Raw genomic sequence first — 20,348 nt, 5'->3', positions numbered from 1 at the left:
GTATTATGTAAATATGTCAAAACTTGATAATCTACCCAATTTATATATTGGTTTCGACTTATCAACTCAACAATTGAAACTTACAGTAATTGAAGATACATATCAAATTGTCTTTGAAGAGACTGTACATTTTGACAAAGAATTGCCACATTATGGGTATGTTATTTAAGATATTTCTTTTTTTAAAAGATGATTTTTCAATCTTAATTCTGTATTCAGAACTCTTAATGGGGTAATATCAAATGGAGAGACTGTAGCTTGCCCAACATTATTGTGGGTGGAATCATTAGACATACTTCTTCAAAAGCTCAAAACTAAAAAATTCCCATTTCATAAAGTTCGGATAATATCAGGAGCTGGTCAAGTAAATTTATTATTTCGGAACGTGTTGCTCTATCATTCAATTTCCCAATAATTCATTTTCTATCAATGATAGCAACACGGAAGCATTTATTGGTCGCATAATGCTCCATTTTTATTATCTTCACTTGATCACTCTAAACCTCTCGTAGACCAATTAAAAAACGCTTTCTCAGTTCAACAATCTCCAACTTGGCAAGATTCAAGTACATCAGAACAATGTCGCGAGCTAGAAAAGCTAATCGGTGGTGCGGAAGTTTTAGCAAACTTAACGGGATCCAAGGCATATGAAAGATTTACTGGAAATCAAATTGCAAAGGTAGTTTTTTTTTTTCGTAATATAGTTTGAATTTAACTAAGGTGATTATATATTGCTTTATTTAAGCTTTGCAAAGCAAATCCAAACGCATTTTCTCAAACTTCGCGAATTTCTTTAGTTAGTTCGTTTCTCGCTACTTTATTTCTTGGTCATTATGCGCCTATAGACATTTCAGACGGTTCTGGAATGAATCTATTAAATATTCACACTAAACAATGGGAAGACAAATTGTTGAATATATGTAGTTGTGGTGCTGAAGGAAAATTAAAAGAAAAACTTGACGAACCCGAAATCGACGGATTAAAAATTTTAGGGAACGTGCACGAATATTTTGTTAAAAAATACGGATTCAGTGAAGGTAAATTTTTGTTTGAATATTATCTAATCTGCCCAATTTGTTTATATATATATATATTACTAGATTGTAAAATAATTCCGTTTACTGGCGACAACCCGGCCACACTAATATCTTTTAATATTAAACCCGGAAATATTGTAATCTCTCTTGGTACCTCGGATACAGTTTTACTTTATACTTCTAAACCATGTCCAACATCAGAATCTCACACATTATGTCACCCTATAATACCAGCGTCCTATTTTTCGATGCTATGCTATAAAAATGGAAGTTTGACACGTGAACATATACGTGATATTTATACCAAAGATGTGACGTGGGAAAGATTTAACAATGTTTTAAATTCATCTAAGCCAATTAAATCACAAATAGGATTTTATTTCCTTTTTCAAGAAATAGTTCCATTTGCAAAAGGAATTTATAAATTTGATAGTAACAAATTAGTAAAAGAATTCGTAGATGAAAATTATAATGTAAGAGCAGTTATTGAATCACAATTTCTTTCAATGAAACTTAGAATAGATAAGTTATTAAAAGATGATGATGAGAAAAAGGAAAAGATACAAAGAATAATTGTTGTGGGAGGTGCGAGTAAAAACGATCAAATTGTGAAAATTTTAGCGGATGTTTTTGGAGCTCAGGTTTGGAGAAACCAAGGAGAAAATTCTGCTTCTATGGGTGCTGCCATCAAAGCCAGAACGGCTTTTTTAAAACGAGAGTGCAAAAGTATAATTAATTCAAATTATAACGAAGAGAATTTCTCACTTGTTGCTGAACCTGACTTTGAAAATACAAAAATTTATGATAGTATGATTGAAAATTATCAAGAATTGGAAAAATTAGTGATTCAACTGTCAAGTACCGAGAAATATATTTGATTGGTTAATGCTCACGTGATTGCTAATGGATTAAAGTTTTATTATTTACAAGCTAAAAAATAATTTTAATAATAAATTTTATACAAATATAATAAAGTTAATCTACAAAATACAATTGGTACTTTTGTTAAATAATTTACTGTTTTATATAATAAATATTAATACGGAGAAGTAGAAAATCCAATTCAATTGAAACCCCATACTTCAAACCCCATACAAATAAATTCAGGAGTTGAAGACAAGACTTCATTATCAAAAGTGTCACATCTTGCTGAAGATCCTCTTTCAAGATCTGAATCCATCCACAAACCAACCCTTCCATCGCTATAAAATTAATTTGTTAGTTTAAGAATATTTTAAATATTAACCGGAGAGATAGACATGTCAACAAAATTAATATTATTTACTTACCCTCCACCAATCGCCAAATAATCATGTTCACTTAATATCATATATTCATTCCTTCCAGTCCACATATAAAATTTAACTTTGGGTGGTAATGTCTCACCCTCATTTACATATTTCCACAAGAAACTGAGGAAAATAATTATCATAAATATACATCACATTTGAAAAAAAACACGTAAAGTTTCTTACCATTCTCCACTTCCATAATAAGAAGGACGTTGTTTTAATGGTTCGCTGACAAACGCACCAAAAACCTACGTAATTAGAAAAATAAACTATCAAGAGATTTCCAAAATAGGCAAGAAAATTGGTTTATATATCAACCTGCTCATCCATGTCTTTGATTACCAATATTAAGGGTCCTTTATCTTTCACTTTATGATACATTGTAGTCATACTTGTGCCATCCTGATCGAGACTATACAGTAAATTCCAACTTGGAGCCAATCGTACACGTCTTGGAAGTCGTTGACGTATCTAAATTTTAACACATTAAGCGTTGATTTATTTATTTATTAAGTTTATTTACCTGTTAATTAATATACCTGTTCAGCCATATCAGTATCTAAAACCGGTTCAGTGTCTGCTTTTCTACCATGAAGTTCAATAGGAGTCATCAATGATTTATTTGGTTCTGGTTCTTGTGGTGGTACAGAAGGGGTGCTATTTTTCTGTGTATTTTTATCTAAACTACCTAAAAACATGCTAGTAATACTTGTAGGAGAAGAGCGCAATCCTTTAAATTTTGTTGTTAATAAATTAATTGAGTTATCGCCGCTTTTGGGAATCATAGTGGGTACAGTTCGGGGAGATAGTTTGGATCGCCAAGACCATGAACCAATTTTATTTACAAAATACGTAGCAATACCAAAATAATCTTCCTCTGTTGGTGTGGAGCTATTACAGAGAACAGGAGAATTGTTCAGTGAAGTAGTATAATTTTCCCTACCAACCAAATCCCAAAAAAGAGTAGTGGAACTTTTATCGTAAAACGATCCGGTTGTGCTTCTTCGAACACTTTTTACTCGAGAATTTGACGTGGAACCTGGTTGAGTAGAGTAAAAATCAGACTGAGTTCTACGATATTTAGGCGGGTTATTATAATTAGGTAGGTTATTATTGCAATTAGTATTTGAAGATAATGATTCTGATTTATGCAAGTTATTAGACATCGGAAAAGATTTATTTTTCTTTTATGAAACTTTAAAAACCGGCTTATACATTACATTTTGTTGTTAGCGAAGTCGTATTCTAACTATTTTAAAAATTTTAATCCCAGTGCGTGACGTACTTCTTGGCTTTTTATCCTTATTTGTCATAATAATAAACAGGGGCATCAGATTATTTATCCTTTTTTAAGTGGAATTTTGCGCCTTGTACCCTAAAAAACTAAAAAAAATGACTAATTCTGCACTTTCATTTCAAATAAATTGAGAAAGGTAATTAATTAGATTTGCATTGATTTTTTATACACTCTTGTTTCAATATATATATTACAATCGTAGAAAGTACTCCAATTAATAGTGTTCTGTAATTAAACAAAATTATAAAAATTCAGATTTCTGATCATTACTTTCATAATAAAAATCTATATTTTTACTGTAAATATTTTTGTATAACATGGATACAGAGTATTACAGACTAAATCACAGAATCTAAAAAAGGCAATTACATGCGGTTAAAAAACATTATTTATAGAGTTGTAATTTGCTACATTACGCAATATTTCAAAAATGTCGCAAAACGAAGAAGCGACTGACGATCTTTCAATTCAGGTTCAGTCACCGGTAATTAATGATATACAAACAGACTATCAAGAAGATAACGAAAACTATGATGAAACAAGCCGTTTATTGCCACCAGACGAAAATTCACAAAAGCAACAGCAAGTTAAACAAACTACTTCTAGTTCAGGTTTAAAAAATAAACGAGGAAGAGTTTTTACTTCGAAAGCTTTTATTAGATCAGTTTTATTGGTGGCGTTTATTGTGTTAATTGTTGTTCTTTTGATTGTAAGTATTATTGAATATTTAGTATTTTCGTTTTTAGTTTTTCCCTGTTGTTCTAACATCGATTAATATGTTAGGTTTTTAGAATTCAAGATCATATCAAAGATTATCTAGAACTTATCGAAAAACATAAGAAATATGGAATCTTGATTTATTTGACTATTTACACTATTTGTGTATGGTTATTCCTGCCGGGGTAAATTGATCTAACTTTAAAGTATTTAAGGTTCTTTGAAATAAAGCATATCATAACGCATTATTAAATCAGTTGTATTATATTTTAAGATCTATAATAAGCATTGCAGCAGGATTTTTGTTCAAACCTGCAATATTAGCAGGTGCCATCATTATAATTGGAGATATTTTAGGAGCTTTCGGTACATTTATTTTCGGAAGATACATTTTCTCGGATTGGGTAAAAACTCAAATCGAAAAGAGACCAATGTTTACAGCACTTAATAGTGTTATAGCAGACGAAGGTACACGTTTTATTTTGAAATTATAAATTAACTATTTAATCTGACGGTACTTTAATTCACCTTAATTCACATAGGATGGAAAATTGTTGTAATGCTACGATTGACTCCTATACCATTTAATCTGATAAGTTATTTCTTTTCAGTGAGTTCTATAGACGTAAGTAAATCAAGAAATTTTCACAAATCAAAAAAAGAATTTATGAAATTAGCATTATGATTGTGGAACAAACCTTAATTCCTAATTGTTCATAATTTAGCTCTTCCCCTTCCTTTGGGCAACTGTTCTTGGTGTTTTGCCTGGAACTTTTAATGCTGTTTGGATCGGATCGTTGGTAAAGAATTTGAGTTTAATCGATAAACCAAAATTAGAAAATAAAGGTATAGGCGAAAAAAATAAGTTCATACTTCGCAATTTGCAAACTATCTAACTTTATTATTTTATTTGATTAGATATTGTCATTATTACAATGAATATTATTTTCGTAACATGTTGTGTGATTGCTTTGTCTATACTTGGCAAACGATCATTAAGGAAAGCAATGGTTAGATTGCAAGCCTCAAAAACTGCAGAATCCAACTTCAATCAAGATTCTGTTAGCTCTTCATCATCTCAAGGTAAAAGCTGTTTTTTTTAGTCCATTTTTTTCTAAAAAAAGTTGTAAACATACTTATATATTTAAATAATCAAAGGGGCGATCGATGTTGCAGTTGAAGAAGAAAATCCATTAAATTCAAATGCTGGAGAATTTACACGCACAGAAAAAATTATTCTTTATTTTATTGGTATCGTCGCGCTCCTTAATCTTGCAATATCAGTACCACTGTATTTTTATTTTCGATCAATTGAACAAAATAGTTATTATAATTTAATAATATGATATGTTGTATATTAATAATTTATAATGTATTGATATGTAAAATATAGAATAAAAACTGCAGGCAGCCTTATTATTACTTTAACCGCAGTAATAAATAATTTTTTTTCAAGTAAAATATAAATACCTAAATGTAAAGTGATATCGTAATACTGTTTCATTTCCCCCTATTTTTAATAAAATAATAAGAAAATTTTCTTCGAAGATAGAATAGATATTATTTATTCAGAATCGTATCGTCTTATCGCTTAATTATTAAAATAGATTTCAGACAAGGTTAGATTCAATCTTTTAGATAGCACGAAACAGGTCTAATTAAGATTAGATTTTTTAATAAAGTGCAGGTCATACCATTTTTTGCTATCTGGGTGAAAAATAAAATGTAAAATTTTAGCTAAAATATGTATAACTATTGCTGTATTTGACATATTTCATTTTCATTTTCCTATCTAAAAATGCTATAAACTTTTTAGGAACAAAATACAAATATCTTAATCTGAACAAAAATTTTTAATATCACTGACATTTAAAATGATTAGAGCATGCTTTGACTATTACATAAATTTGAAAATAAGAGAAATATGTCATTATATTAAATTAATAAATGACTCATAATATATAGCTCGAGATAAAGATAAAATTTGAGAAGAAACAATCCATGATTCTCGCACTCGATACATCCGAAAAGTGAAATAAAATAAAATAATAAAATAATACATAATAAAAACCCAACGCTCTATATAAACATAATGGTGTCTAGTTAAACACAAAATTACAATACAATACATTTAAAAAAAAGTATATTATTACTAGTCATTGTTTTTTGGAACCGTATCTACATCTACTTCTTTCGTTAATGTTGATTCTTCTGATTTATCATCCTCTATAAATTTAAGAATTAAAAAATCCAGAATAAAATAATTCGCAAGAATTTATGAATTATAAAATATAAATAGAGAAAATTTTTTAATTCATTTTACCTTGATCTTTTACATCACCTTTATTTTCTTCATTATGATTAATTTCTACATCTGCATCCTTTAATTTCTCTTGTACCTTTTCTTCTGTAATATCAGCTTCATTCAAATCTGCTTGTTTTATCAAAAAGTAACCAAGATAAGACCGATCGAAATCATTCTATAATTTACATAATTACAGATTAGGCATGTTCAGTTTTGATCATACCCTCTTGAGTTTCTTCCTCTCCCTTCTCTTCCTCTTCCTCCTCCTCCTCCTCCTCTTCCTCTTCTTCTTCCTCTTCTTCCTCTTCCTCTTCCTCCTCCTTGATTTTTATATCTTCGGGCTTTAGATCAAATGATAATTCCAATTCAGATTTTGTTGTTAGTCCTTGTTCTAGAACTGACTCGGCAAATGAACGGTATACATCTTCGCTTGTTTCTTTGCCATGATTTGATGCAATTGTATCTTCCTCGGCAGGTTTCTGGGCAACTTTGTTTTTAAATAAAATATTAATTAATCGTCGTACAGAACGCCCTGCATGAATGATATTCAATCAATTGCTTAAAATGTTGTACTTACTTTTAACAACTATTTCTTCAGGTGGGGGTACACTGACAATTGCATCAATATCCTCGAGATCTTCGTCCTCAGCTGGCGTCGACGAATAATTTAGTGGGGATGAAAACACTACACTGCGGCGAAATGAACTTTTCACATTCGTACGACGGTCTCTACCTTCATTCTTTTTCACAGTAGTTTCCGGGACTTCATCCACTGCCTCATCATCCTCATCTACCGTTTCACGTAAGTTTTTCTGTGTACGTTCCTTATGTAACTGATCGGCTTTTTCGATAAGACGAGCTGCAGCAGGGTCGGTTTTCTGACGTCTATGAGCAGCAGCTGGTTATTATAAATTATAATTAGCATTGGGGTTTCAAAATTCGCGTTATCTTGGGTAAAAAACGGGCCAAAAGTTTGGCCAAGGAAGAGGGCAGCAATTATCAAAAACTTACATATAGCAGCCCTCTCCTTTAACCAATTCTTAGAGCCAGCATCAGCGGTTTTAGTGGTTTCCATATCGGTTTATTCGAGAATAAGTTTTTCAATTACAACCCAAAGGATTGATTCTCACAGTGAATCTAGGAAATTATACAGGTCACAATAAATTGCCACACATACTACATTTGTCCTCTCAAATGTCGCACGACAGGATGTAAGGCTGAGAAAGTAGTTAAAACTTAAAAGCAATCGTGGAATCTCGTGCCCAATCTTCTATGCACGAGTTTAATAATTCGTTTTCGCGCATCGCGCATCATGTCTTAGCGCATTTATAACTATGCATAATCTTTAAGTTGTTACACAATCTCTAGAGGTTTAAAATATACTATCTACAATTTTATTCTTGTACGAAATTAGTCTTTTATTATTTACTTTTTTTTTTAAAAAAAAAAAAAAAAAATTTACAAAGGTCGAATTGTAAAGAAACAAAAAAAAAAACCACTTCAACGTGATGAAGTTGCCCACAGGTTTGAAGGCCTGTGAGACTTATTTTTTGCATAATATAATCCGCATGCTAATAAAATATAAAAACGTTATATAAAAAATATTTAGAGAAATAAAAAATGATATATAAGGTAAGCAAATAATATACTAACCATTACACAATTTTTGGTCGGGGGTTTCTCCTGCTCGCCACCCAGGAGTATCGGTGGTTTGACAATTGGCACATTTTCCGGCTAAAAATAAAGATAGGAGTTCAAATTTCGTATTGAACTTTAATCCTATGATGAAAAAATACATACCAGGATTATAATTGCACGGTTTTGTTCTGCTTTTGCTAATTGCAGGAAATTCTGGCAAAGACGGCGCCAATGCACTAATTGGATCATTTTGCTCCACGCCCGACATTGTATGTTTTGGCAGCAATGTTTTTGTTGCCTGCGGACCAGCCATGGAAGCCGGCATCACATATGATTGCATAGGAGGCGTTGCACCCGATTTGATTTCGTCTTTCGGTGCATGTTGAGCAAGTTGAAATAAACGATGCTGTATATCATCGACTGAATTATAAAAATATAGTGTTAATTAATAACGAATAAATTAAATTTTATTATAAACATACCAAGTTGTTTCTGTTCCTGTGAGCCTTGCAAGTCAACAGCATTTTCATTGGCCGAGATTAACTCGGCAAGAGACTTGGCATTGAGGTCCAACATCTCCTGAAAACTTGCGTTTTCGAGAACGGTCAACATAGAGTTGGCTTCCTTATCGTTTACTAAAGAGTTCAAGTCGATTTTTTCATTTTGCCACATTTCCAACTCGTCCCTTTGTCTCCTAAGTTCAGGGAGACGCTGGATTCTATTGAGTTCTTGTCTCACATCAACTGGGCCAAGTTCAGTGTCTAAAATAGCGAACGTATCAACAGATTCTACTCCTGAAACCATTTTCGCAACACACTGGTCAATATTGTGTGTTCCCCGAGTTAATTTGTTAAGGAAATTGTCAACTTGCGCATTCATTTCATCACCCATATCCTTAACAAAATTTTTTATACTTTGAGCGTACGCATATCCTCTTTCGTCACCATATATATTATAGAAATACTCTTTTTCAGAAGGAGAATAATAGGGTGCCTCCACTCCCAATGTTGCAAACGGTCCGTAATCTTCAAATCGTGCTAAATTATTGAAAATCAGTTATTAGATTATAGAAAACCTATTAGCAAAATAAAATTAAGATTTGAAAATTTTACCTGGACGTTGGGCTTTTGATGATATAACGGTAAGCAACGGAGTCTCACCAAAAGGTCGTACCTTTGGCAAAAGAACCTCGGGATTTCCAGCTAAAACAATAAACCATTGTTAAAAAAAAATAATAAAGAGTAATATGATCAAAGAATAAATGAAATATGTATATATTCACAAGGCAAAACTGAACCATCTGGCGCAAATAGCTTGCGAGGTTCTCCTCGCCTTGTTCTTCGAGGTTGTCTGATAGGTCTTGAAACAGAGGATCCTAAAATTATATTAACTCGTAAATATTTATATTAATCACGCTACGCAAATCATAATGAATCAAGGAGTACCTCTACTGGACACAGCATTAGTGACAAAATTAGTGGTAGCCTATTCGTGTAAAATTAAAATCAGAGACCATAGAACAATTGCGGAATATCATTGTATGAAATTTTCCTACCTTTTTACCATCTTCGACACTAATAAACCCTTTCAAGGCCTTTGCCTTTTCCTCTTCTAATAAGATGCTGTCCCTTTCTCGCTCAATAGCTTTTTCGCCAAAAGTCCAAAGTTTCTCAGCACTTTTATAGTATAGAGTTTCGGGAGAATTGTATGTCTTGCAATTATTACAAATAAGTGCAAGGTCGTTCTGCAAAGTGTCAATAATAATTCATTAAAAATGGGTAAATAATGTTGAGACTTTAAAAAAAGTATTGTAATACAACCAACCTTGAATGTGTCAATGTCTGTGTACTCGTTGTTGTTTACCTTTCTACGCATCGTGCCAAGGTCCATGGGATTACTAATAATTGTTGAGTAATCTGTAACAATGCTTGTATCAACCGGCTCTAAAAAAAACCCGTACGCATCTTTCCTGGTTTACCAAAAAAATGATCGTTGATGATATATTTATTAGAAATTTAAAATAAGATTCAAATTATACATTACTTTTCGAAAGAGTCCAATAACTTATTTAAAATCGTCTTTAGGTCTTTCTTCTTTTTCTGCCATGTCCAATTACGTTGAGTGTTGGTACGTTGAGTTTCTTGTGATTTTGGAGGCCGTCCAAGCTTACGTACGGGACCAGATTTTGTAGATGATGGTGCAGGATATATAGTTACATCTTTTATTATTGATTTGCCATTTAAGTTTTCGGTAATATCAGGATCTTTATTTGCAGTGACTTGTAATGGCATATTGATTTCAGAACTTTTATACGATGCTATAACGGAAGAATTCTCTTGTGATTGTACAGTCTTTGAAGAGACCTTGTGAACTTTTGAAGGGCGTGAATCATCTGATTTATTAGAATCTTTGAAACTAGGTGGATACGAACGCTTTTCTCTAAGTTGATATGTGGACGTGACAACAGAAGCCTCCTTGCGATCTTGCATAGTTATTGAAGGTCCTGCTTCCACGTGCTCAAGAGGCTTCTCACCAACAGCCTCTTTTGGTTTATTAGTACCTTCATCACTTTTCTGTTCTTGATTAGCTGAATTCGGAGCTGATAACTTCTCGTCAACTTTATTTGACCCTGCAATGTAAACGGCTTTCTCGATATCTACTTTACTAAAATTCACACTATCTACTCCTTTTAATTTCCTTTTACTCAAAATTGTAGCTTTCTCAGTAGTTGCATTAATGCCACTTGTTAAGTTTATATCTAATTCATCATTCGTACCCACAATTGCATCATTTGACAGTTTCTTGTTGTTAGCACTTTCAATATTTGCGTAATTATCCTTTTGACGTTTGATTTTCTTCCGAGGATGAGATCTAAAACTATCATTATCATCAGGACTAACATTCTCTTCATGAATTGATTCCTCAATTGAATCTCGTATTTTGCGTTTCCCTTTGTCGACCTTCTCATGAGAATGCGACGAAGCAACATCAATCACTTCGCGACGCTTATGCTTATGTTTACGCTTTTTACTCTTCTTAACTGATGAATCTGGGTTAAATTTCAATCTTAATATTGTTCTTCGAGGAGGTTCTTCTAGTCTTGACGCAAAGACAGTTGCGTTATCCACGTCAATTTGGTCATTGTCTTGATATTCCCCGTTAACGTTTTGAATTTCAGTGTCATCGTTATTTGTAGAACTATTTGTTACCCCTGAACTATCATCTCGCCTGTACGAAAGTCTAAGCTTCGTACGAGGTTGCTCAGAACGGGACTGTTCGTTTCTTGTTTGTTCATTAGGCTCTAAAACATATTTTGGAAATATTCAAATAAGCACTTAAGTTTGTAAATCAGTAGAGAACCTTTTTTTTTCCTAAAGTTACCAAGACTAAAATTTCATAATAGTATTTTCTTTGGTCTACATGTTTTGATCGAAATTACTGATACTTTAAAAGTGTACGCGAAGCAATTTTATATTCGTTGCAATTCTTCCAATTCTCGCGCGAAGTTTCTAATTTAAGCCTTTATAATAATAGAAATGACTTCTTACCAATGTGAGAAGAATCTTTACGCGAGTGCTTGCGCTTATGTTTATGAGATTTCTTATCCTTTGACTTTTTGCCCATATTTATAAGTAGGAACTTTTAATGGTTTGTTAATATATTATCTAGTTATGGTTTGCTTCCTAAAATTAACTTTAATTCAGTAACACTGGGATAGAAATTGCTGTGGCACTCTCCCGTTACACAACCGATCGCCAACCTACTTTTCACTATCTAATAATAAATTATGATCACATTGTTACACATGATCTGCTTTTCTAAGTACTGGTGAGTTTTAGCAATTTTCTTTTTTAAAAAGGATAATAAGTGTCGGGATAATGAATGTCGGATATATATACATTTAATGGTTGTTATTTAGTCAAGTTTATTTATCTGCTTTTTCGGGTAATTATAGTAATATTCACCTTAATTCCAACTAGAATAAAAAAAAATTCTATATTACTATTCAATATCATCATTATCATTTTTTTTTATTTAAGCAACTTTATAGTTAAAACTTCTATATAACATACCTATAATGATGTTTTTATTCTTCCATTTTACAATTATTAAAAAATCCTAATATACCAATTTTTATATTATTTCATGATATAATGTATACCGATCTGTTTCTTTTATAGTAATAAATATGAAAATATTATAATTCAGATTAGTATTATAATGTTAGCCAAATTAACTTGAAGTTTAGGAAAATTTTCTTGCAAAAATAAACTACAATTTTTAGGTTCAGTAGCTTATACTGAATTTTATTTAGCATATGTAAATTAAAAATTAAATAATTAACTAGCATTACAATCTACTAAAATCCATTATATATTAATAATTTAATATAACAGTTTAGCTATATACAAATACAATCAACTCTAGAATAGTTTATATTAAATAACTATAAAGAAATATAATTATATAAAAAATATCTTATAATTACATTTTAATAATACATGTATAAATTGCAATTCTAGTCAAAATTAATATAAACTATAATTAAAAATTTTAACTCTATCAATATTAACTATAGAAAAATAATTTTACCATTATTCAATTTGTTTTAATAAATTAAATTTAATAATAAATTTTAATATTAGATCATTTTAAAGTTAATAATTATTAAATATTTTTTAAGCTATAATTATTCCATTAACATTAATTATAAAGAAATGATTTTACTACTATTTAATTTGTCTTATTAAAATAAATCTAATAATATAAATTTTATTAAAATTTAATTACTAAATCAATTTCTAAAATTAATATTTGTTAAATCTTTTTAAGTTACAACTTTATTAACATTAATTATAAAGAGATGATTTTACAACAATACAACCATTTGATTCATCTTTTTGAATGATATAAATTTTATATCTAATTATTAGATTAAAAGTTATTTATGATTTTGCATTTTATAAATTTTATTTGCAATTTATATATACAAATTATTTCAAATTTATAGTTCAATTAATTTCAATATTAATTATATAACTTACCAATCTATTAACTAACTTATTAATATTACAAATTTAAATGACCAATTTTAATTGGCTAATTATAACTTAGGAAACTTAGTAAACTTAATTAAAGGAGCAATAAGGTTGTAAGATCCTATTCTATGCAATACTTTGTTTAATATTATAAATAATAAATCATTTTATAATTAAAGTTTTAGCTTTTTAATGAAAAACAATTTTATAGGTAATGCAGCTAGTTATTTGTAATGCAGTAAAAAAAAGAGTGATAAGTATATTTTTACCTGCTCCGCAAGATGATAAAATGGACTTTAAATATCAAAATATCTACTTTGAAAATAACCAGAAACATTTAAGACATACTTATATTAGGATTTCAAACTTTAGCTTTTTTGGAATTGTTCATTTAGCAAAAGTTTTGGTTTATCTAATATATGGCAGATTATTATTTATCCCTACTTATTAATTATTTATTACTGACTTTATTTCTCTATATATATATATATATATATTAGTTTATTAAAAATTTAAATTTTGAACAGAATTTTCATAAATTAATTGTTACTTTCATCCGAGTCTACCATTACCCTGTCAAAATCACTCTCGCTCTTTGAACCACTTAAAATATTTTGATCTTCTACTTCATTGCACGTTTCATTCAAATTGAATTCTTTACTCCATGTTGAAACAATAGTACTATCAAGGATAGCATTATTTTTGTCAATCACTGGTGGAATAGTATAATATGGTATCTTACCAGAATTCCAATCCTGCAAAACGATCTTTGCTGCCGAATCAATATCGGGAATACCACCATGCTTTAATTTACCCCTTTGGCGGGCAAGATGTAAAAGGAATTCGTTAACATCCCTGAACATTGGGACATTGTACCTTATCATGAGTTGTTCCGGTTTACAACGTGAAACAATCAATTCAACTACAAAAAAAGTTATTAATGAATGATTAAACTATAAAATTTCCACTTATCTTAAACGTATATACATACCAGGTGAAATGAGATCATCTAACAATTCAATTTTGATACAATTCCTTAATAAAATTTCCGCATTTTTGTCACGAGTGAATACAATTCCAGGACAATCTAACAATTTAATATTCTTGTCCAAATGAATTTCTTGTGCGAATTTTGTTAAACCTGGAGTTGCGCCTATATCACAAACTTTAGAACGTTTTAAGGAGTTAATAATAGAAGATTTTCCAACGTTCGGAATTCCGATTACTCCAACAGTAATTGAAGTTTTTATATTTAAATTTCGAGAGTAGTTTTTAAGAAGCTTGATGAGCATGTCAGCACCCAAACACTCATTGCTGTGTTGTAACATTTTATTTGATGCAGTAGATACCGAGGCAGAAACATGACCAAGATTTTTTCTCTGTGATTGAGTAGAGGACTTAAAAGCAATTGTTGGAAGTTCTTTACGGAGATATATAAGCCACTGCATTATATTTTCCCTGGGAACAAGATCTAACATTTAAGGACGCTTTGTGAATTGAACTTTTTGAAATAAATAAAATAATTTTGCTTTATAATATGCATGCTAAACTTACCGATTTTATTTAACACTAAAATGACCCTTTTAGTAGATCCACTCTCTAGTATCATTTTTTCAATATGTTTAGTTCTGCAACCTAAAGGATCACGAGCGTCCAATACTTCTAAAATGACATCAGCTGCCTCAAGAACCTTACGAAATTCTTTGTAATATGCTTTGCGAGAATTATCTTTCTGTCCAACGACGGCCGCATCTATAGCTGTTGATATTCCCTCTTCTTCAGAAACATGATCATTGTCGAATTCTGCATCTCGCTTAGATGCATCTTCAGATAGTGATGCAAAATTTAATTTACGATTCTTATTGAATAAGGAATTTCGTGCATCCTTTTGTCGCTGCTTTTCATCTTCAAGCTTGAAGTGTAGAGATATACTTTAATACATAAGACAGACCATTAAAAAAATAATTCAGGAATTTTCATACTTTTCTTTTCTGTTGCTCAATTTTATTCAAGAGTTGATCTTTAAACGGATATAGATTTGGAATACCAGGATCCTTTTTCAGTTCTATAACACAATCAAAATTATTATGCAATTTAAATAAAATGTACTATTTTTATTACATACTACGAGATTTAGGATTCTTTCTTGCTTCTCTCCTTTCTTTCCTTTTATGTTCATTAATATTTTTTTGATTTTTATACCGTCTTGCGCATGTCATGCGCTTACTTTTGGCCTCTGCATAATTGAATTATTAAATTAAGGTTCCAAATTAACAATTTCTCATGCTTTTCAAAAATTCAAAACTTACTCTTGCGAACCATTCTCTAATTTCAGTTCCTGATTGGCAAATCTTTCTTAACTTTATATGGATGACAATTTTTTTTTTTCCTTACGTAATCGATCTAAGATCTTAATTAACACAATTTTTATCAGTAATCACTAATCAGTGATCTTTACTCAACTTTTTCAAAATTATATTTTTCTTTATCGTAAAATTTACTCTTTTACCTCCTATAGGATATAGGTTAAAAAACGATATAATTTTCTTTTCCTAGTATAGGAAACAGCATGGCAAAGGACACCAAGCTTTATATCTCCTACAACCGGGTTCACCAACTCGTAAAAGAATCAGTTGAACGTTATCGAATAAATGACGATTTTAAGCCCGACCTCATGATTGCAATAGGCGGTGGTGGTTTCATACCCGCTAGAATATTGGTAATATATATATTTGTTTATGATAATATGACTTTTTAATTTTAAAAAAAAAATTTATTATAACAGACCGTTTTTTAAATTTGTTCGTTTCTTTATAACATTACTTTTGCTATTGCGTTCGTATTTATTTAGTTAAGTATATGAATCTATGTTTCATTGTCAATTTCTTACATTTTTTTTTCATTCTTATTTTGGGACAAAAAGCGTACATTTTTAAAACGAGCCAATAATAAAAATATTCCGATTCAAGCAATTGGCCTCTCTCTTTATGAGGATCTTGGTTCCTATAACTTGTCAACTGACGATTCTCAAGCAATAATTGGTACCCAAGTAATAAAAACCCAATGGCTTCACTTTGGACCTTCTCATGCAACAACCTCTCCATTGTTAGGCAAGAATATTCTTATTGTAGATGAAGTCGATGATACTAGAACCACACTTGCTTACGCAGTACAAGAACTTTCCAAGGATATAGAAGAAGAGAAACGTAAATTTTTACAAAAAAATCCTGGATGCATTGCTCCTGAAACAAAATTTGCTGTATTCGTTCTTCATAATAAAAAGAAAGAGAAAAGAATGGAATTTCCTGACCCTTCCATAATAGAGGAAGGTAGATATTATGCAGCTAGAGAAACACCTGATCGCTGGTTGGTTTATCCTTGGGAAGCCAATGACATCGAGGAACATACAAAAAAGAGTTTGATACAAGAACAAGAAGAATTACAATAATATGTTTGTAAATTGTGAGCAAAATATTATCGGGAATATTATTTATATTTATTAGAAAAAAAAGTTAAATCATGTGACTGTATATATATTCGTTGAATTAAAATATTTATAATTCTATTATTCCATTCATTAATGATAATAATTAGCTGACTAAAAGTATTCTTTCTATGAAGTATGAAAATTTCTACAAGCTTCCGTTTGATAATAATTCTTTACTTTATTACATATATATGTAAATTGATATCTTTCTTGTTAATGTATGGCGTAATAAAAAAATGCTATTACAAATTATAAATTATAAAATTTCAGTTTGGGTATTACTAAATCTCACTAGTGATATCACCACTGTTGATTGTCTCTACAATTTGGCCAGAGTTTAACATGCCGGTTTATAATTTTGGCCGGAGTTAAAAAATAATGATTGCAAAAAATTTTGAATACGGTAATAAATATGTTAATGAAAAATTTTGAAATTTTGTCAAAAACTTTTAGTAAAGTGAACTGAAAAAAATTAAAAAATCAAAATTTTGCATTTTTCTGAAAACTAGCCTTTTTAACCTTAAAGGCTTAGACAAATATCTTTTTCTTATAAATTTACATATAGAATAATTGTTTAATATGTATAGTTAATTTTTATAATTATTATTTTTTTATAGATGTGACTTTATTATATTACAATATTACTTTCTTTACACATATATTAAATTTATATAAATACTGAGTGGCTACTGGGCATTAAATACTGCATTAATGTAAAGTTTTCCTATTAGTTTTTTTATTTTTGGAATTGTTGTAAAGGTTTCTCTGCAAAGTACTAGTTGAAATAAGGATGGCTACTTGTGAAGTGGATTTTTTCATTATTATCAGCTGATATTTGAGAAGTAGAGACTTAGTATTTTTTCTATTTTTCCCAGTTTTTTTTTCAGATTTTCTGAAAGTATTATAACTTTCCTTTTAGTTTATTTTTTTTTCTAGCATTTTAGGATTTCTTTTTTTGGTTATTTTTCAGGGATTCTAATAGAGATTTCTAGAAAAAATTTCAAATTTACTAGTAATTTTACTAGCAATTCTAGTGGTTAATTGATTTAAAAAGGAAAAAAATCATAATAATTTAATGTAACATTTTCTTTTTTAAATGTAATTTATTTATATGTAATAAAATCTTTAAAAATTTTCAATTATAAATTTTACCTTAAATTTTTAGTAATCTATCTTATAAGTAATAAGCAGAATTCTGCTGAAAATAAGAATGGAAATCAGTTCATCAGTTTTATTTTATTAATTTTACTAAGTAAAATATAAGTTACATACATTAAATTTAAAACAAATAAAATATGTAATAAAAAAATTTTGATTGGAAATTAAATGATAGTTAGTTCATGATCATTATAATTTTAATGCCAACTCAATTTGAAGTAATTTCTTCAGATTAGTTTAAAATTAGTTCCTGTTTAATTTTTAAAATAGTTTTAAAAGTTATTTCAAGTTTAAAATCTGCTAAAATTAAAATCAACTCTAAAACTAGTTTAGAATTGTTTCTCTATCTTTAGCTAAGAGTATTAAATATTAATCAATTAGATTTAAAGGTTGGTATTATTAAACTTTATAAATTAGTCAAATAAAAAGCCAAAAAGGTTGATATAATTAGTATTTTTTTTATTTTAAAATATTATTAATTTAAAATAATTAACAGAAATCTGCTATTAATTATTTTGAATATTATTGATTAGGTCTAATATATAATTAGTTATTTTGAATATTATTAGTTAGATCTAATATATCTGTCTTACTCTTTATATTTAATTTTTTGAAATATATTATATTCAATAGTAGATAGTACTATCTTTTTTTAAGGATTATAAGTAGTTTATAATAAATATCCAAAAGATTTAAATGGCTTTCACAACCTGAATGCAATTTAATAAAACTAATATACTATTTTACAAAAAGTGAAAAATCCTATAAGAATTATAAAGGAATTTAATTAATATTATTTTTAGATTTTAATTATAATATAATAGTAATACAGATATAGTGGAAAACTATATAGTACAATAGATTTTGTAAAATTTCAAATAGATATAAAAAGTGAAAAACCAGATGTTTTAAGATAAAAATATTACCAATCAAACAAATCTTGTCTACTAAATTTTCATCTAACAGTATATATAGAGTACAATAAGTAATTTGATAGTTAATAATATTAAAGTATTATAATAGTTGACTTTTATACTTTCTATTTGTTATATATTTTAATAAACTTATTAAATATACTATAAGTATATAAAAATAAAAATAAATTTATATAAAATAAAAAAAATTTAATATATATTTTATTACAAAGTATTATAAAAGATAACTAATTCTTCTTTTTCAAAAAAAAAAATGTGTAATTAATTATTTAATTTAATATTAATTTTATAGAATTTAATTTAAAAAATCAAATTAGTAAAAATCATTAATGATAATATTGATATTTTTTATTTTATTTTTTATTTTATATAAAAAGTATATTAAAAATTATATATACTATCTAAATTATTTTAGAATATTATAATTATAATTTAAAATGTTGTAATTCATTTAATTTATATATAATTTACTATATAAAATACCAAAATAATTCTATAGGATGGGGAACCGGTTCAGAGTTTTAATAGATTAGTTTTGCTTATAGCAGAAAAATCCGTAATTCCATATAACTAATAAACTCATAAATTGCACTATCTTGCAAAAAAAAAAAAAAAATACCAAAATAATTTAGAATACTATAATTAAATTTGGGATTTTACTTAAATAATTCTTTTATCAAATCAGATAATTTCTAGTATATATACTATTTAAATTATTTTGGACTATCATAATATAAAAAAAGGAGAAATTAAAACTTTAATTAAAGAAATATAAAAAAATATATTAAATAAATATTTTTAAATTACTTATTAAAATTCTATATAAACTATATAAATTATTTTATATAAAATTATAAAAAAAATTATTAAAGTATACGTAATATTATTAATAAATCTTAAATAATAAATAAAAATATTTACTAATATATTTAAACAATTTGTTGCCATCTTCAAAATAATGTATGCAGTTAAATTTAAATAAAAAAAAAAACTGAAAACTGGAATAACCTCGATAAAATATAGACAAAAACAGATAAAAACTAGACGTCAAATATATAATCACAAATAAACTGCATACATCATTTTAAAAATGGCAATAAAGTAATAATATACATATTTAAAAAAAAACCCCTTCCCAAAAAATAGTAATTAATATTAAAAAAAATAATAATAAAAAAAATAAACTAATTATTATTTTTATAAGAATTGTAAGAATCTAAAATAAAAGTTAATAAAAAAAATAAAAAAATAATAAATAATAAATACTTTACTATTTTTAAAAAATTGCAAAAAAATTTAATAAAACTATAAGTTAATAAAAAAAGAATAAACAAAAGAAAAAAAAAATGTTTTCAAAAAATCTCTTTTTTATAAATAAAATAAAAACTAGTTACTGTATTAGAAAAGTTACATATACTATAGTTAAAGCTCTGAACAGTTCGG

General features: G+C 28.4%; 7 protein-coding genes across 9 annotated transcripts; 3 read left to right on the top strand and 4 right to left on the bottom strand.

Moving 5' to 3' along the window:
• Positions 1-13: 13 nt before the first annotated feature.
• On the top strand, positions 14-1,915 carry OCT59_021855 (uncharacterized protein; the record flags this gene model as incomplete). Its single annotated transcript, XM_066146794.1, has 5 exons — positions 14-156; positions 220-364; positions 437-679; positions 746-1,037; positions 1,101-1,915. The coding sequence occupies 5 exons, from the start codon at positions 14-16 to the stop codon at positions 1,913-1,915; spliced, it is 1,638 nt and encodes a 545-aa protein (XP_066005899.1).
• Positions 1,916-1,956: 41 nt separating this feature from the next.
• On the bottom strand, positions 1,957-3,495 carry OCT59_021854 (uncharacterized protein; the record flags this gene model as incomplete). The annotated part of the gene is made up of 5 exons (XM_025321790.2): positions 1,957-2,239; positions 2,327-2,449; positions 2,513-2,577; positions 2,648-2,800; positions 2,869-3,495. The coding sequence occupies 5 exons, from the start codon at positions 3,493-3,495 to the stop codon at positions 2,101-2,103; spliced, it is 1,107 nt and encodes a 368-aa protein (XP_025167922.1). The 3' UTR covers positions 1,957-2,100.
• A 561-nt stretch (positions 3,496-4,056) lies between these two features.
• OCT59_021853 (uncharacterized protein) lies at positions 4,057-5,806 on the top strand (the record flags this gene model as incomplete). The annotated part of the gene is made up of 7 exons (XM_025321789.2): positions 4,057-4,335; positions 4,410-4,528; positions 4,618-4,811; positions 4,886-4,968; positions 5,069-5,189; positions 5,262-5,426; positions 5,502-5,806. The coding sequence occupies 7 exons, from the start codon at positions 4,057-4,059 to the stop codon at positions 5,687-5,689; spliced, it is 1,149 nt and encodes a 382-aa protein (XP_025167921.1). The 3' UTR covers positions 5,690-5,806.
• A 190-nt stretch (positions 5,807-5,996) lies between these two features.
• On the bottom strand, positions 5,997-7,799 carry OCT59_021852 (uncharacterized protein). Of its 3 annotated transcripts, XM_066146792.1 has the most exons (7): positions 7,660-7,799; positions 7,382-7,546; positions 7,226-7,297; positions 6,872-7,135; positions 6,667-6,774; positions 6,497-6,569; positions 6,158-6,422 (listed from the first exon to the last, which is right to left on the bottom strand). In XM_066146792.1, coding segments are annotated over exons 1-7 (747 nt in total). In that variant the 5' UTR covers positions 7,724-7,799; the 3' UTR covers positions 6,158-6,421. The 3 variants fall into 3 exon arrangements, with proteins under 3 accessions (XP_066005898.1, XP_066005897.1, XP_066005896.1); XM_066146791.1 differs by having other exon boundaries at positions 6,175-6,569; XM_066146793.1 differs by having other exon boundaries at positions 5,997-7,135; positions 7,226-7,546.
• A 223-nt stretch (positions 7,800-8,022) lies between these two features.
• OCT59_021851 (uncharacterized protein) lies at positions 8,023-11,910 on the bottom strand (the record flags this gene model as incomplete). Its single annotated transcript, XM_066146790.1, has 11 exons — positions 8,023-8,219; positions 8,302-8,382; positions 8,449-8,706; positions 8,769-9,323; positions 9,399-9,488; positions 9,569-9,661; positions 9,732-9,771; positions 9,842-10,030; positions 10,111-10,255; positions 10,330-11,587; positions 11,835-11,910. 11 exons carry the CDS (start codon positions 11,908-11,910, stop codon positions 8,149-8,151), a joined length of 2,856 nt encoding a protein of 951 aa, XP_066005895.1. The 3' UTR covers positions 8,023-8,148.
• A 1,754-nt stretch (positions 11,911-13,664) lies between these two features.
• OCT59_021850 (uncharacterized protein) lies at positions 13,665-15,658 on the bottom strand. The gene is made up of 6 exons (XM_025321787.2): positions 15,635-15,658; positions 15,451-15,561; positions 15,308-15,390; positions 14,880-15,237; positions 14,317-14,796; positions 13,665-14,247 (listed from the first exon to the last, which is right to left on the bottom strand). Exons 1-6 carry the CDS (start codon positions 15,645-15,647, stop codon positions 13,865-13,867), a joined length of 1,428 nt encoding a protein of 475 aa, XP_025167917.1. The 5' UTR covers positions 15,648-15,658; the 3' UTR covers positions 13,665-13,864.
• Positions 15,659-15,771: 113 nt separating this feature from the next.
• On the top strand, positions 15,772-17,072 carry OCT59_021849 (uncharacterized protein). The gene is made up of 2 exons (XM_025321786.2): positions 15,772-16,044; positions 16,249-17,072. The coding sequence occupies exons 1-2, from the start codon at positions 15,895-15,897 to the stop codon at positions 16,771-16,773; spliced, it is 675 nt and encodes a 224-aa protein (XP_025167916.1). The 5' UTR covers positions 15,772-15,894; the 3' UTR covers positions 16,774-17,072.
• The last annotated feature ends 3,276 nt before the right edge of the window (positions 17,073-20,348 follow it).

The sequence above is a fragment of the Rhizophagus irregularis genome, chromosome 30 (genome assembly GCF_026210795.1).
Source record: "Rhizophagus irregularis chromosome 30, complete sequence".
In the NCBI taxonomy this organism is placed as follows: Eukaryota; Fungi; Glomeromycota; class Glomeromycetes; order Glomerales; family Glomeraceae; genus Rhizophagus; species Rhizophagus irregularis.
This window is presented reverse-complemented; position numbering and strand designations above follow the sequence as displayed.